At 35.3% G+C, this 15006-nt stretch overlaps 1 protein-coding gene across 1 annotated transcript; it reads left to right on the top strand.

Moving 5' to 3' along the window:
* The first annotated feature begins 3351 nt into the window (after positions 1–3351).
* Positions 3352–6614, top strand: LOC150030067 (2-hydroxyacyl-CoA lyase-like). The gene is made up of 2 exons (XM_090310101.1): positions 3352–4841; positions 6040–6614. The coding sequence occupies exons 1-2, from the start codon at positions 3420–3422 to the stop codon at positions 6352–6354; spliced, it is 1737 nt and encodes a 578-aa protein (XP_090166227.1). The 5' UTR covers positions 3352–3419; the 3' UTR covers positions 6355–6614.
* The last annotated feature ends 8392 nt before the right edge of the window (positions 6615–15006 follow it).

Below are 15006 nucleotides of genomic sequence, written 5' to 3'. Positions count from 1 at the left end.
TCATCCTTTATTATGATATTTTTTCAAGTAAGGACGAGGAAAAACTGAATGATCAAATGAATCCGTAGCCGTGCCATTGGGACCAATAAGACGCTTCTCCTCGCATTTCATGTTTTAAGAGCCAGTTTTAATGTCGGAGTTAGGGTTTTACTATTTGCACTATCTGTAGTCGTGCCATTAGGGTTTTATGAAAATTTTATGATTTTGGCTTATGTTTTTAGGGGACCTCGAGAAAATATTTTAAGTTCGTTTGATCAATTACTTTCATTAAATTTGTTTATTTGATAAATACGTTTCTTTGAGATGAGTAAATATTTGTGTTTTAAGGTTTGTATATATATGGTAGTGACCTATTAACAGTCTTAAAAAGCTTAGTCATTGCAGCTGCGACGTTGTCGCGCCTACTATATATATTGCTTTAGTTTTAGGGTTTTAGAGAGGAGAGATTAGGTGATTTTAGGGCCCAGCTCGATTATGGGCTTTGCCTACGAGATTTCTCCATATTTTGTGTTGTAATGAATATTTTGATATCGGGATTCAAGTCTTGGTGAATAGTTAAAGGTCTCAACATTGATTTTGAGTTTTATTGGGTACCTTTTCATGGATTTAATGAGATTTTAGTGAATGTTCTTGGGCTTTTCTGAATCTTCCTTGTTTTCCTATTCTTTACTTGAATATCTAAGATGATCATGTTAAGTGATTAAACTGACAACTTAATCATATATATTTGTATGTTTGTTTGCCCACGCTATGCATGTCGGAGTTATGTGTAATTGTAACAATAGCATGCATAATTTGAGTAGCAAATAGGTTTTGGTTATAGTTATGGTTTGACTTCTAGTGTTTCTAGAATCATCCGATAATGAAAAATAATAAAATTTAAGGATTAAAAACGTGTTAGATTAGATTTGGCAAATTTAATCTCATGTTTAATCAATCCTTGAGCTTAATGCAATTAACTAAGTAAATAAGGTTGTGTGATAATACTTAATTAATTTAGGAATTGACATCCATGTTGATTTTTTAAAGGGAGTTTGTCTGGCTTTTCCAAACAAGGCTTGATAATTAGTTTATTCAATCAATGCATTAATCCATAGATAGCAATGGTCTCTTAATCGAAGAAGGTAATCCCATGTTTCACTTTCCCTCTCTCTCAATCTATCTTACTTTTCACCTTTTAAATTCCTACACTTTAGTTTTTCTGTTAACCAAAACCAAGATCCCCTGCTTTTTACAACTTACCCAAAGGTCAATTTAGCTTAGAGAGATTGTATCTTAGATTCCTTATGGTTCAACCAGGTCTTGCTACTAAGACTACTTGTTGGTTGAAGTCCTAGATTAGAGATTATAAAAGTTATTTGATTAATGATGAGAGGTCTACGACAACCTTTCTCTTACCTTTCACCTATTATTTGGTCCTTAAACTTTCAAAAGTATCCAACATGTCCATAAAATTTTAATTTTATATCTAATGAGTTTCTAAACTTTTAATTTTGTGACTAATAGGTCCTTAACTAGTTTAAAATTTCAATAATGAATTGATCTATTAGTAGATATAAGTTTGAATTCTATGTCTAATGTAATCCTAAACTTTTAATTTTATATTTATTAAATGGTGAATCTTAAAAAACTCGAAAGCTCAAGGATTAAAATTTGTAACTTTGACAGTTTAGAGATTAAGTAGATATAAACATCAAAATTCAAAAGCCTTTTGCCTATTATATTTCCTTGTTCACTCCACCTCCATCATGATGAATGAAAGTTAAGTAGAGAAAATCAGTGGAAATTTTGAGAGAGATTGTTGAGATAATTATCTCAAAGAATTTATTTTGAGACTAAATTTCATGTCCGTCTAATATAGTATGTGAGTTCCAATCAACTTTATATAGGTATTTGATAGAGAAAAAAAAAGAAATATAGAATTTGATTCAAGAATGATGAACTAGGGATCTCAAATTTTTTATAAATACATGAATTACCCCCTTCTAATAATACCCATCTCAAGAAACCCCAATTGCATAAAATTTTGGCTTTGGAACAAAAGAAAAGGAAAAATAGAGAGAGAACAAAACCAACTCATACTCAGTAGTAAATATATTAAAAACAGAAATACTTATGATTAATAAATTATAAATTTTGTAAGGTACCAATGACAAAAACAAAATAATTAAAATCCTGGTTGGTAACATTTTGTTTTTTTAACCTATGAATATTATTTTCACCTCTAAATTTCTTCCTTTGTTATCTACTTTTTACTCATGGTTTAAAAAATTAACCCAAATTTTTAGAACTAAAAAAACATCTTTTAAAAAGTTGTTTTTGTTTATGAACTTGATTAAGAATTCAACAATTATACTTAAAAAGATGCAATTCATTGTAAGAGATGTGCATGAAATAGGTTTAATTTAAAAAAAAAAACAAAAACAAATCAACCAAATGGTTACCAAACGGGACCTAAATTAACTACTCTCACCTCTTCATCTTAAATAAGAAGGGGGAATACTATTGAGAGAAACATTTTTTTACATCAAAGAACAACCATGAAAAGAAGTCAAAGTTGTAATAACATGAATGTATAAAGATGTGACAAAATTGAAAAATATTAATAAAATTTTATTAAAGAGATTAATCACCTCTAGCATATCAAATTCCACCCCTAATGATAATCAACTCATTCATGTTTGCGATCACCTTTAATACAAGTTTTCAGCCATTAACTTTGCTTTTTATTTTCTATTTTTTTTTATTATAGATATCGATAATTGGTTTTTTTAAATAGCTAATTTTGGTATTTTAAACATATGGTAAATAAGAATAAATATTTATCTTTTTAAAATAGAAAGTATTTACTTCTTAATCCAAACAATTTATATGAATTTTCGATTTTTTATTTTATTTTCTAAAATGTCCTTTGAAGACATTAAAGATAATAATAATCCATTGACATGCTTTTTTTTTTTCGGAAATAGATATGTACAAGCCTCTGAAAAATTAAAATTCCACGCTTTCGCCAACATCAATTTTAAATATTTGACTAAATAAATTTTTAATAATATGTTTTTTTTGTTAAAAAATAATTCTTAGATCTTTTTTAAAAAATAAATTTTGGATTTTTTAAAAAAATAATTCTTGGATTTTTTTTCCAAGAAAGAGGCAAAGGGTGCGATTCTCAAAACAAAATGCAAATTTGCTACTATCTCAGTCCAACAAAGCACAATATTTTCACATTTCCCATATTACCCACACAACAAGGCTACAAGCCATAGAATCACCTAACCTTCAAAGGGTATTTTCGTCTACATAAAAACAGCGAAAAATCTTTACGAGCGGTTTATAAATCTACTCGTCTGTCGTCACTAACATTAAAGCTTTCATATCTCAGATTTCTTTCATTTTAGCCTCTTTCACACGAAGCTCCAATGGGGGATTCTTCTGAAGATCTTCAAAATGACCTTAAATTTCACGGCCCGATCGACGGCAACGTTTTCGCCGCCATGGCGCTGGCCCGCTACGGCGTTGATCGGATGTTCGGCGTCGTCGGAATCCCTGTTACCTCTCTTGCCACTCGCGCCGTTTCTTTGGGAATCCGATTCATTGCCTTTCATAACGAACAATCGGCTGGCTATGCCGCTTCTGCTTATGGTTATCTAACGGGCAGCCCCGGTGTTCTGCTTACGGTTTCTGGCCCTGGATGTGTTCATGGCCTTGCGGGGGTTTCTAACGCCATGGTTAATGCTTGGCCTTTGGTGATGATCTCTGGTTCTTGCGATCAAAGAGATTTCGGCCGTGGTGATTTTCAGGAGCTTGATCAGGTTGAGGCTGTGAAACCCTTTTCGAAAATTTCCGTGAAGGCCACGGATATTTCCGAGATTCCTAATTGCGTTGCTCGAGTTCTTAATTCGGCTGTTTCTGGTCGGCCTGGTGGATGCTATTTTGATCTTCCGTCGGATGTCTTGCATCAAACTGTTTCCGAGTCTGAGGCGGAGAGATTATTGGCCGCAGCGGAGGAATTTACACATCGCGAAGTGATTCATAGAGTTCCAAATTCGCAGATTGAGGAAGCGATTTCGTTGTTGAAACATGCGGAACGGCCATTGATTGTGTTTGGTAAAGGGGCGGCGATTGCTCGTGCTGAGGGGCCGTTGAAGAAGCTTGTGGAGAGCACTGGAATTCCATTTCTTCCCACTCCAATGGGTAAAGGGTTGTTGCCTGATACACATGAGCTTGCGGCTACCGCCGCTAGGTCGTTGGCGATTGGTAAGTGTGATGTTGCGCTAGTGGTTGGGGCGAGGCTTAATTGGTTGTTGCATTTTGGCGAGCCGCCTAAATGGTCCAAGGATGTGAAGTTCATTTTGGTTGATATTTGCAAGGAGGAGGTTGAATTAAGAAAGCCCCATTTGGGTTTGATTGGCGATGCAAAAGAGGTATTGGAATCCATAAACAAGGAGATTAAAGACGACCCATTTTGTCTTGGAAAATCTCACCCATGGGTTGAAGCCATTTCGCAGAAGGCAAAGGACAATGTGGCGAAAATGGAAGTTCAGCTGGCGAGGGATGTTGTGCCATTCAATTTCTTGACGCCAATGAGAATCATTCGAGATGCTATTTCGGCTCTCGGTAGCCCTGCACCCATATTGGTCTCTGAAGGGGCCAATACAATGGATGTGGGTCGCTCAGTTTTGGTTCAGACTGAGCCAAGAACCAGGTTGGATGCAGGAACATGGGGGACAATGGGGATTGGCTTGGGCTATTGCATTGCAGCTGCCGTTGCTTCACCTGATCGATTGGTAGTCGCCGTGGAAGGTGATTCTGGATTTGGGTTTAGTGCCATGGAAGTTGAGGTATTTATTATCCCCTTTGCACCTTCCTTCCATCAATTTGTTATCTTGCAATTGATTAGAATGTTGTATGATCAGTATCTGATTCTTAGTTCATTGAAGAATGTCCTGCATATTAAACCATTATTTGGTTGGGGCTCAAAATGTTGTCTTAAGTCAATCATCATTGTTATTTTCTGATATCCACGAGTGTTCGGGTCAACTTACGTGTACTTCGACTAATTTTATAGGACAACTTGTCTAATCCTACAACATTTGGGTATCTAGAAAACTCGTAAGATATTAGGTGGCCGCCGTGAATTGAGTCTATGACCTCTTGGCCTTTATCAAGGTCATGCCCCCTATTTACCACTACATCAAGCTATGATGGTTCATCATTGTTACTTTCTGGTTTGTAAATGTTTGTTGGTTGGTTACTATGTTTCATTTCAGCTCTTCCTTGGGCAAAATGAATGAGGTCCAAAAAACATGTGGACACTGGTGATCATTAGCTCTAGGACTATTCTTGGACATGTTTCATAAGCTGTTTTCAAACGCCTTACTTCCTTGTTATGATGGTCAGTTTTAGATGTCATTTTCATTTTCTCTTAGGTTTGATATTTTGTTTCTTTCACAGGGGATTTCTAGATTTCCCTTACTTTCTGCACTTAGATCTTTGTATTTTTATTTTCCTTATTCATTTATCACCACGAGTGTTCGGTCAATTTATATGTTCCAACAAGTCTTACAGATCAACTACCTTGCCTAGAATGTTGACCTCAGAATATTTAATATCCTATGTAGGTACCATAACATTATATGGTAATTCCCATTAGTTTGAAATTTCGATTCGTGATATTAATAAACTTAGTTGTGGATTGTTAAATCTCTGTTTATGTTCTAGACGTTTCTGTATCTGATTTGCATTTGAAAAGTTGTACATCTTACTTTGAGTTAGGCTTTAATGTAAATAGTATTAGGTTTTCTCTCGTGTTCTTGCTGAAGAGCTCTTCATAATTTTCGATTGGCCAGTTTTGCTCATAATCTCAAAACGTTTATCCAATTGACATCTCACGAAACAAACAGATGGATTCTTTTTCTTTCCTATTTACAAAATGTCTATGACAAGTTTTGTGCTTTCATATTTCCAAGTGTAGAAGTATTTCAATTTTTTGTGGGAGATCAGTTCTCATTCGATCTACATTCTTCTGGTTTTCAATAGACGCTTGTGCGGTACCAGTTGCCAGTGGTTGTGATAGTTTTCAACAATGGCGGTGTTTATGGTGGCGACCGTAGAACACCACAAGAGATTACCGGACCCTATAAGCACGATCCTGCACCAACCTCTTTTGTCCCATCAGCAAGTTATCACAAAATGATTGAGGCTTTTGGAGGTAAAGGATACTATGTCGAAACGCCTGAGGAACTAAAATCTGCACTAGCTGAGTCCTTTTCTGCTCGGAAACCAGCAGTCGTAAATGTCAAGATTGATCCGTATGCCGGTGCAGAAAGTGGGAGGCTGCAACACAAGAACTGAAGTCAAGTCTTTATACTCATTTGGTTGTATGTTCTTCGCCTGACACTCAATTGTGCCAATGAATTAGCTTTGCAGCAGAGTTTCAAGGAAGCAAAGCTTAGTTTTCACACTGTCTTCTCTTCTATTTCCTTCTTTTTGGTACCCTATAAATTATGTAAAGTTATGGTGTTTGAATAAAGTTTAATGTTACGTGTAAAGCCAGCGGTAAGACACAGCCGTGTTGATTGATAAATGATATAATAGAACTTTGAGCCTCTAAATTCTTCTTAAAAAAACAGGAGAGGGAGATTTTCAAAAATAAAAAAAAAAAAAAAAAAGAAAAATTATTTTAAAAAATAGGGAAATTTTAATGATATATGCTGGTAAAAATCTATCAATGTCTGTCATTATTTTTTTGATATTTTTTCTTTTCGTGAAAATTTTTCTTTAAAAGATTTGTCTTAATATGTTATCTCAACCATTGACTATACATTAAGATGACCCTCAATATTTTTATGTTAGGGATTGGAGTTTTTAACACGAAACAATCTGATTCAATTGGATATTTTTAATGGTTAAACAACACTTTAAATCTTTATTTGTTTTTCTAATTAAGTATATAAAAACTATCTATAGCTTTTTTCTTTAATACTTACATCTTGGACTAAACAAGTATAATCTCTAAAAAAAACATAAAATAGGATTTACATTTTTTTTTTCAAATAGAACCTTGAATACTTTAGTTTGTAATGATTGCTTTGCATTTTCAATTGCTCACGATTTACTTTAATATTATAACATCCATTTCAGGAAATTTTAAGTCAATTATTTCAAATTATTGAGTTTAGTTTCTCTTAAAAAAAATTTTGAATTTAGAATCAAAGATAATTAAAAAAGGTTATAATGGTTAATGTGAATTATTTGAGTAGAGATTTGAGTTAATAATCTTGAAAATATTGGATTTTAACTCTCTTAAACTTTAGATTTTGAAGCTACAATTAAATTAATGGGAAGGAATAATTGAACTAATTGGATTAAGATTTTGGAGTCACAATTGCGTTAATTTGAAAAGATAATCGAATTATTTGGATAAGAGATTGATTTTGATTTTTTTTTTTTTTTTTTGGATTTAAAGTTTTTGAAGGAATTGAAACTTAAGAAGGGGAATGGAAAATTGTGGTTTTCAAAATTTTATCCTCTTTAATCCTAGAGTTTGATCTAAATTTTAATTAAGGATTTAAGAGAACATAATTGGTTTAATTGGAATTCAATCAATTAAATATTTGAAAAGATATAAAACTTTGAATTTAATTTAAGGAAAGTTGTATAAATTATTTGAGGTTTGAATTTGTTTTTAATTTTTTTTTTTGGAAGTTTGAGAAATTGAAATTTTTGAGAAGAGATGAATTTATGCGCATATGTTGAATTGGAATCTAAATAGGATTTGGATTTATGTTTATTTAAGGAGAAGGAAAAGAGGTTTTTAAAATAATTATATAGATTAATCTTAAGTGGAGGTGAAATCTAAGTTGATGTGATGGAAAGAAAGATGGAGAAATTAAATTATTTTAAATTTTAGAGATAATTAAGTTTATTGGAGTTGATGTGATAGGAGGAAGAGATGAAAAATATATATAAATAGAGAAAAAGGAAAGAGATTATCTAATATATATATATAAACTCGCTGTGAAGCGTGGGAAAAAGAAAAGAAAGAGAAGTCACTATTCATCTTCTTCTTCCTCTCATGTTCACGTGGTCTCTTCCCCTCACCCCCCAAGTAAGAACCCACGCCGCCGTCGGAGTTTAACCAGCCGCCGTTCGCGTCTCTCAGCCCGACCGTCGCGTCGCTCCTCCAACATCGGACGTGAAGTCGCGCGCTGCCATCGACTCTCCACCGTACCCGACGCCGCAGATCTGGGTTTCACGCTTCTGTCCGCCGCCGTCGAAGGGGCGCTGCTGCCGGTCATCCTTCGACTTTCGTGCTCCTCAGATTTCGCTGTTGCAGTCGTCGGATTTTGTGGGTTTAGACAGATTTGTAGGTGTTCCGGTTTTGGGATTGAAGTTTGGGACCTTTTTGGCAAGATTTTTGGTAAGTCAGTCGTGGATTTTCTTAAAATTGACGACTGCCCATTCAATTTTAGTTTGGAATTTTGGGTTTTGACCGTTGAATTGTTAGCCTGAAGACCCTTCTCAAGTCCCAAATACTCAAGATCATTGTTGAAGAGAAAGAAGAAATGACTCAAATCAATTCTGCCAAATCCTCGATCAGAAATCCCTTCTTCGTAAGATTGGTCTCTGTTAAATCCTTGATGCAACTCGATGATAATAGATTTAATACTCGATTGTACTTGACGGTTCTTGAACGATACTCGGTACAACTCAAAGTTGAAAGCGATGTACTTGGACCTACTCGATAGCAATGGATCGATGCACGATTGACTTGATAACTTGATTACTCGATGCAATTTGTAATGTAAACGATTGGCGTGTGATTTGCAGTAAAGAGTTTACTCGATTGAACAAGAAAGATAAGAGAAAAAGAAAGTGACACAATGTTTTACGTGGTTTGGCAAGGTTGCCTACATCCATGGGAAGATCTGAAATCTTTACTTAATGAAGATTGCTTATAGATTTGTAAGAAAACTAAGTAATGATGAAAACTCTCTGTTTTTTAATTCAAAATCAGTGGTATTTATAAGGTTATACCAACTGACTGTTACAAAATGTTAGTTATAAACAAACTAAAATCTGAGGTATTTAAGTCAAACTTCTTCAAATTCTCCACCTTGAGTCCAATGCCTTGTAATCTTCATGATCTTCTTGATTCTGATATGTTTGTCTACCCTGTGTTTGGAAGCTCAGAACCAACTTGTTCTAAACATTTAAACAATTTAATCCTTATAACAGGTTTAGTTAACATATCAGCTACATGGTCAGAAGTATGGACTTTTAAAATTTCTATCTCATCTGTCTCAATTTTGTCTTTAATGATGTGCTTTGTTCTAGTATGGAATTGTGGATTTCGGGACAAATGGATAGCACTTTAGTTATCACAGTAGAGTTTCACTACTGTTTGATCTATTCCAAAGTCTTTCAGCAGTCACTCGAGCAATAAAGCCTCTTTGATTGCTTCAGTTAGAGCCATATATTCTGCTTCATTGTAGATAGGGCTACTATAGGCTGAAGTGATGCTTTCCAGCTGATTAGATTAGGACCAAAAAGGAAAAGATAACCTGTTAAGGACCTCATTTTGTCCAAATCACCAGCAAAGTTAACATCAACATATCCATAAAGCTCTGGTTTTGGTTCAGCTGATCTTTGATAGACTGACTTAGAGCTTTTAGACCAAACTAGATACCTTAGGATCCATTTAGTAGCCTCCCAATGTATCTTACTAGTATTAGACATATATCTACTAACTAAGCTAGTTGAATATGAGAGATCAGATCTAGTAGAAATCACACAGCTTGAGTATAGGGTATGACAACCATCTGTTTTTGGTATTCTTGGTCAGAATTCTTAGGGGAGTTAGCTGAGGAAAGCTTAAAATGCTGGGTAACCTCGCAGGTTTGGCATCAATCATGTTCAACCTTTTAAGGATTTTCTCATAATAGTTGGACTGACTTATTCTTAAAATAGACTCCTCTTTGTTCCTATAGATCTCTATTCCTAAGAGCTTGCTTGCTTCTCCTAAGTCTTTTATATCAAACTCTCTTTTTAAATAGTTTTTAACATGGGTTAGATCTTTTTTAGACCTACCTACCAGCAACATGTCATCTACATATATGAGTAAGTAAACTTTGTCATTATAAGAACCTGTGTTTACATAAGCATATATGTCAAATGAGCTTCCTTTGAACCCAAATGCTAGAAATACAGTCATTGAATCTCTTATACCAGTATCAAGTGATTATTTTAACCCATATATATACTTATTGAGTAAGAAAAAGAGATTTTCTTTTCCTTTAACTTCAAATCCTTTAGGTTGTGCCATATAGATTTTCTTCTCTAGATGTCCATGAAGAAATGCAGTTTTGACATCTAGTTGATACAATTCTAGATTATTTTGAGCAACTAAGGATAGAGGAAATCTTATTGAAGTCTGTTTTACAATAGGAGAGAAAATCATAGCATAGTCTATTCCTTCCCTTTGAGTAAACCCTTTAGTAACCAATCTAGCTTTAAACCTAGGCTTTTGATCACAAAATACTTCTTCTTTAAGTTTAAAAATACATTTAGAAGCAACAGGTTTATACCCTTTTGGTAAAGGAACCAAGGACCAAGTGTCATTCATCTTGAGTGAATGCATCTTCTCATTCATTGCCTCAATCCAATGCCTTGCATTAGCACAACTTGTTGCTTCCTCAAATGTAGTTGGTTCTTGGCTAGTAGGAGCTACTACAACATTTAAAACAAGATTCATATAATTCATTTCAATATATATAGCTGGAGGTGTGATAGTTCTTCTTTGTTTATCCCTAGCTAAGACATATTGGCTTAAATCAAGTTGCTCACATGCTGTCTCCTCATATTCCTCTACATTTTCCTCTGTTTCTCCTGTATTACTAGGTTGGCTAGACTCATTCTAAGCCTCTACTCTTGTCTATGCGATGATGAATGATGCACACATAAAACAAGGGGACCGCATATAATCATTCCTATTTTTAGGGTGCATGTGATGTGCTGATAGCAATAGAGCTTATGTCTAAGTCTCTATTTCTTACTTATGCGATTCTAATCCGACTCTCTCAAGCCTAGATTCTAATCTGACTCTTTCAATCCTAGATTTTATCTTTAGACCACTCTCTCAGGTATGTCCAAATGATGAATGACACATACAAAAGACAAGATGATCGCATAAAATGTAGTTCTTAAGTCATGCTAGCTACATATTTATCAACTCATTTAAAAATTTAGCTATTCATGTGTGGTTTGGAGAGATTGAACATAGATTGAAATGACATTTCCATTTTCTAAAAAAATCAAATGGATTTGAGAGATAAGAAGCCCGGTAAGCAATGTCTTACTTCCCGTGGCCTTTTACACTGCTCTTGTTCACTCCAACTCTGTTCAAGATATGTATTCTTGCTCTCGCAAGTGTTGGCCCTCTCTCCCTTGTAAGGCTTTTCGGCTGTCTCTCGATCTGTCCGGGAATGATCTCTCAGCTTCCTCGTCTTCTTTCTCTTCTTCGTTCTCTTAGTATATGTACGAGTATGTGCGTGAATAGACTAACTGATTCTCTACTCCTAAGCTCGTCACCCCTTTTACACTGGTGGCCTTCGGTATTTATAGAGCTCAAGGTGAAACAGCCTTTCTTGTGAATGATTGCAATGATGAGTAGAATTAATTCCCCTGCTCTGGTGTGCCGATTAATGGCCATCGAAAGTTGAGTGTACTTGCTATAGTGTGGCTTTTAACGACTTGTAAACTAATTTTGGAGTCGATTGTTATCAACTTTCCGTCTCATCATGATTTATTACGCTATCACCTTGATGCACAATATTTATGTGGCCACCTTTTTAAGAAGCTTCCCACGATCGCAATCTTCAAGCGCATTGACACCTTTTTCCTTAAGATCGCAACTTCTCATGCGTCAATGCATGTCTTGCGATCGCATTTTTCCTTGATATGTAGTCTTTATGCGTCAATGCATGTCTTAAGAAATTTCTCATCATCGCAATCTTCAAGCGCACTGACGCCTTGATCCTTTGGATCGCAATTTCAAATGCGCCATCGCATTGTTCCTACACAAAATAAGTAAATTAACTATTTTTATGCGATGGGCGCTTGCGATCGCAATTCCTTTTAGTTTAGCATTTTCGGGCATGATATTGCTTATTTCACCGTCGCATTCTCTCATTGTTTTACTTATTTGAGTTGTAATAATGTGTATTTCTACCAGTTATCACACCCCCAAATTTAAAACAATGCTTGTCCTCAAGCATAAACTAAAGATTTTCTTTAAAAAGTAAACCGCCTTTACCCTACCTAGACTTCTCAAGGTGCCTTATTCAAATTTCATGAACCAATGCCTTCTTAATTTCTATCCTGATATTTTCCTAAAATATTTCTACTCTTTAGGGACCGTAAGTTTAACCTTTAAAAAAAAAACTTTACTCGTTTCCAGGACATCGCATGATTTATTTAAAACTTTATCCACCCGGGGTGTTCCAAGTGCTTTTTTTTTTACCCTTGAGCAATTAAGATATTCTTTTTGTGATCTTGCGCCGATCCAAATGCCTCACCTTCATTTTGGCTTGCCCCCACGGGTGTCATGTGGGCATCCAACTACAAGCAAGGCACTCTTTCTCAGCAAAAACTCATGCCCATTTCTTTATTTGGCAGAGGAGTTTCGATCACTTGGTTTATGCATTGGTCACGATTCCCACCTTTTTTTGGCTTGCCCCCACGGGTGTCATGCGAACATCCAAATACGAGTAGGATCCGATCTCAACATTATAATTTTTTTTTTAAAAAAAATCTTTTAAAGTAACAAGGTTGAAAATAACAATACTAGCACCCTCAAATTTACATACAACAATGTCCTCATTGCTGATAGATGAAATAACTCATGCGATGTGTTGGGATTGGTGTCCTAATTCTCCCGGAGTCTCGTTGTTTTGTAAAGATACACATTGTTCAATTAATAAAATAAATGTTATTTAATTCTGGCATTTACTCATATCCAATAAACAAAGCTCCTTGGTTATCTTATGTGAACTTAAGCATGTATATGTGATATACAAGTGGATCATGCCTTAAGTGATAACCTAAATCGGTCTGTAGTATTAGGATTAAGGTGAGATACTTGATCTTGGTGACACTACGGATATGGCCCGCTTTGTAGAGCTTTGCAAGTGTTGTAAACTACTACAGATGGTTGATCTAGACCATTCATATGGAGACGTGGAGTGAGGGTGTCCTATACAAAGAGTTGGTATAAGACCTGGACCATGAGATGACTAGACTCTGTATATAACATCATTGATACTAGAGGCTTGTATCTCACCTAAACGACCATAAGTGACACGACCTCAATCCTGAGTGTTTTGTGAACTCCTACCTTTGAGGGCGGTCCTTTCATTAGTATGGGTGAGAGTGGCCAGATTGCCAACTCAACATGCCTACCCTTTTGGGGACTTGTCTGATCTGGGAGCTAGGAACTCAATCCACAATATGGAATTCACTCCTTTCCCAAAGTAGGGATAAGTAGAGAGATTGCTCCCTTAAGGGCTGATTCTGGGGCTTGAACATAACGGCCACAACTTCTCTTTGGAAGAGAAGACTCAGTCATAGTAGGCTATGATTTATGTTCATTAGAGGGATAAGTGGTAGTTAAGGAGACAAAGGTAACTATAGGGACATAACAGTTATTGGCCCAACTGTACTTACGAGCGATCTGTGAAGGGTTGTCACACTGCTCATTGGTTAAGATAGACACATAATATGTCTGTAGTGAGGAGAGTTCAATTGTCGGCTTTAGTAGAGTGCCTGGAAGTTAATGGATAGTGGATCCCGTGACTAAAGAATTTAGTCAGTTATTCACGTACCGTTGGAGCTTCGGATCTACAGGTCCATGAGGTCCCCTTGGTAGCTTGGATTCATGTTGAAGGATCAAGTTCATGGTATTGATTTGAAATGTTCAAATTGACAAGAGGTATTTTGATTATATATGATATAATCGATATAATGTATAAGATACATCTAGTAGAGGATTGATGTAAATGAGATTTACATTAAGTACCATGGAATAGAAAAAGAACTATGGTTTACATGTTTCATGAGATGAAATATTAAAACTATAAGTTATAAATATAGTATGATAAGTTGGTTATCATTTATATTTATAATAATATTGATTATTAGATTATTAATACTTTTTCTTTTAAATAACCAAATGTAGTAGGTGGTTATTGATCATGGTAACCGTGAGTTTAAAAGGAAATCGATTTCTTAGTTTTTTAAAAAAGAGATGTTTTCACAAAAGTTTGAAAAAGTTTTTTGAGTTTTCTCTCCGACGAAAAGAAACTCACGGAAGTAGTCAAGTAAATACAGATTTACTACGACTGGGCTAGGTACGTGTAGGTGCTAGCTAAACGATCGTGCAGTGTTTACTAAACGATCGTTGGCCAAAAGTACACAGTCGTGTAGAGTCTGTTGAGCTAAACGATAGAGCTAAACGATTGCATATCTTTTGCTAGACGATTGCTGGCCCAAGGTACACAATCGTGTAGAGTCTATCGAGCTAAACAATAGAGCTAAACGATCGCATAGCTTTTGCTAGACGATCACATAGTTTTATCTAAATGATTGGACATCAACCTATACGATAGGTCTTCAATTTCTCCCACTTGTCAAGTCGTATACATGATCTGTATTTCCTTTGTTCGTCTGCCTCACACCAAGTCCGAACAGAGCCCACTAATAACGGGCAAAAATGCATGTTTTCATAGTGTTGAATCCTTAAACAATGTCGGATTGCGTTGATGAAATATGTTAAATTGCATCCATTAAGCATAAATTCTCTAATATTATGGTCACATGCATCCAATGCATTAGAGCAGTTGAACTTTATATTTTTGTGCAGAATAATGCGTTAAACAATGCAAAGAATGCGATCTTAGGAATACATTGGTCGAGCCCAACTTCGCCGCAAGACTTTGCGTTGATCGT

This window comes from Benincasa hispida, unplaced genomic scaffold, assembly GCF_027475165.1.
Source record: "Benincasa hispida cultivar pf3 unplaced genomic scaffold, pf3_genome.v1.1 HicScf631, whole genome shotgun sequence".
Classification (NCBI taxonomy): Eukaryota; Viridiplantae; Streptophyta; class Magnoliopsida; order Cucurbitales; family Cucurbitaceae; genus Benincasa; species Benincasa hispida.
The sequence above is the reverse complement of the archived record's forward strand: the minus strand, read 5'-3'. Positions and strand labels throughout refer to the sequence as shown.

What these genes read in the sequence shown, in the direction of transcription:
- LOC150030067 (XM_090310101.1), top strand. Translation starts at nt 3,420, where the DNA reads ATGGGGGATTCTTCTGAAGATCTTCAAAATGACCTTAAATTTCACGGC. An exon ending in TTAGTGCCATGGAAGTTGAG is followed by an intron (nt 4,842 to 6,039) that starts GTATTTATTATC and finishes GGTTTTCAATAG; the next exon opens with ACGCTTGTGCGGTACCAGTT.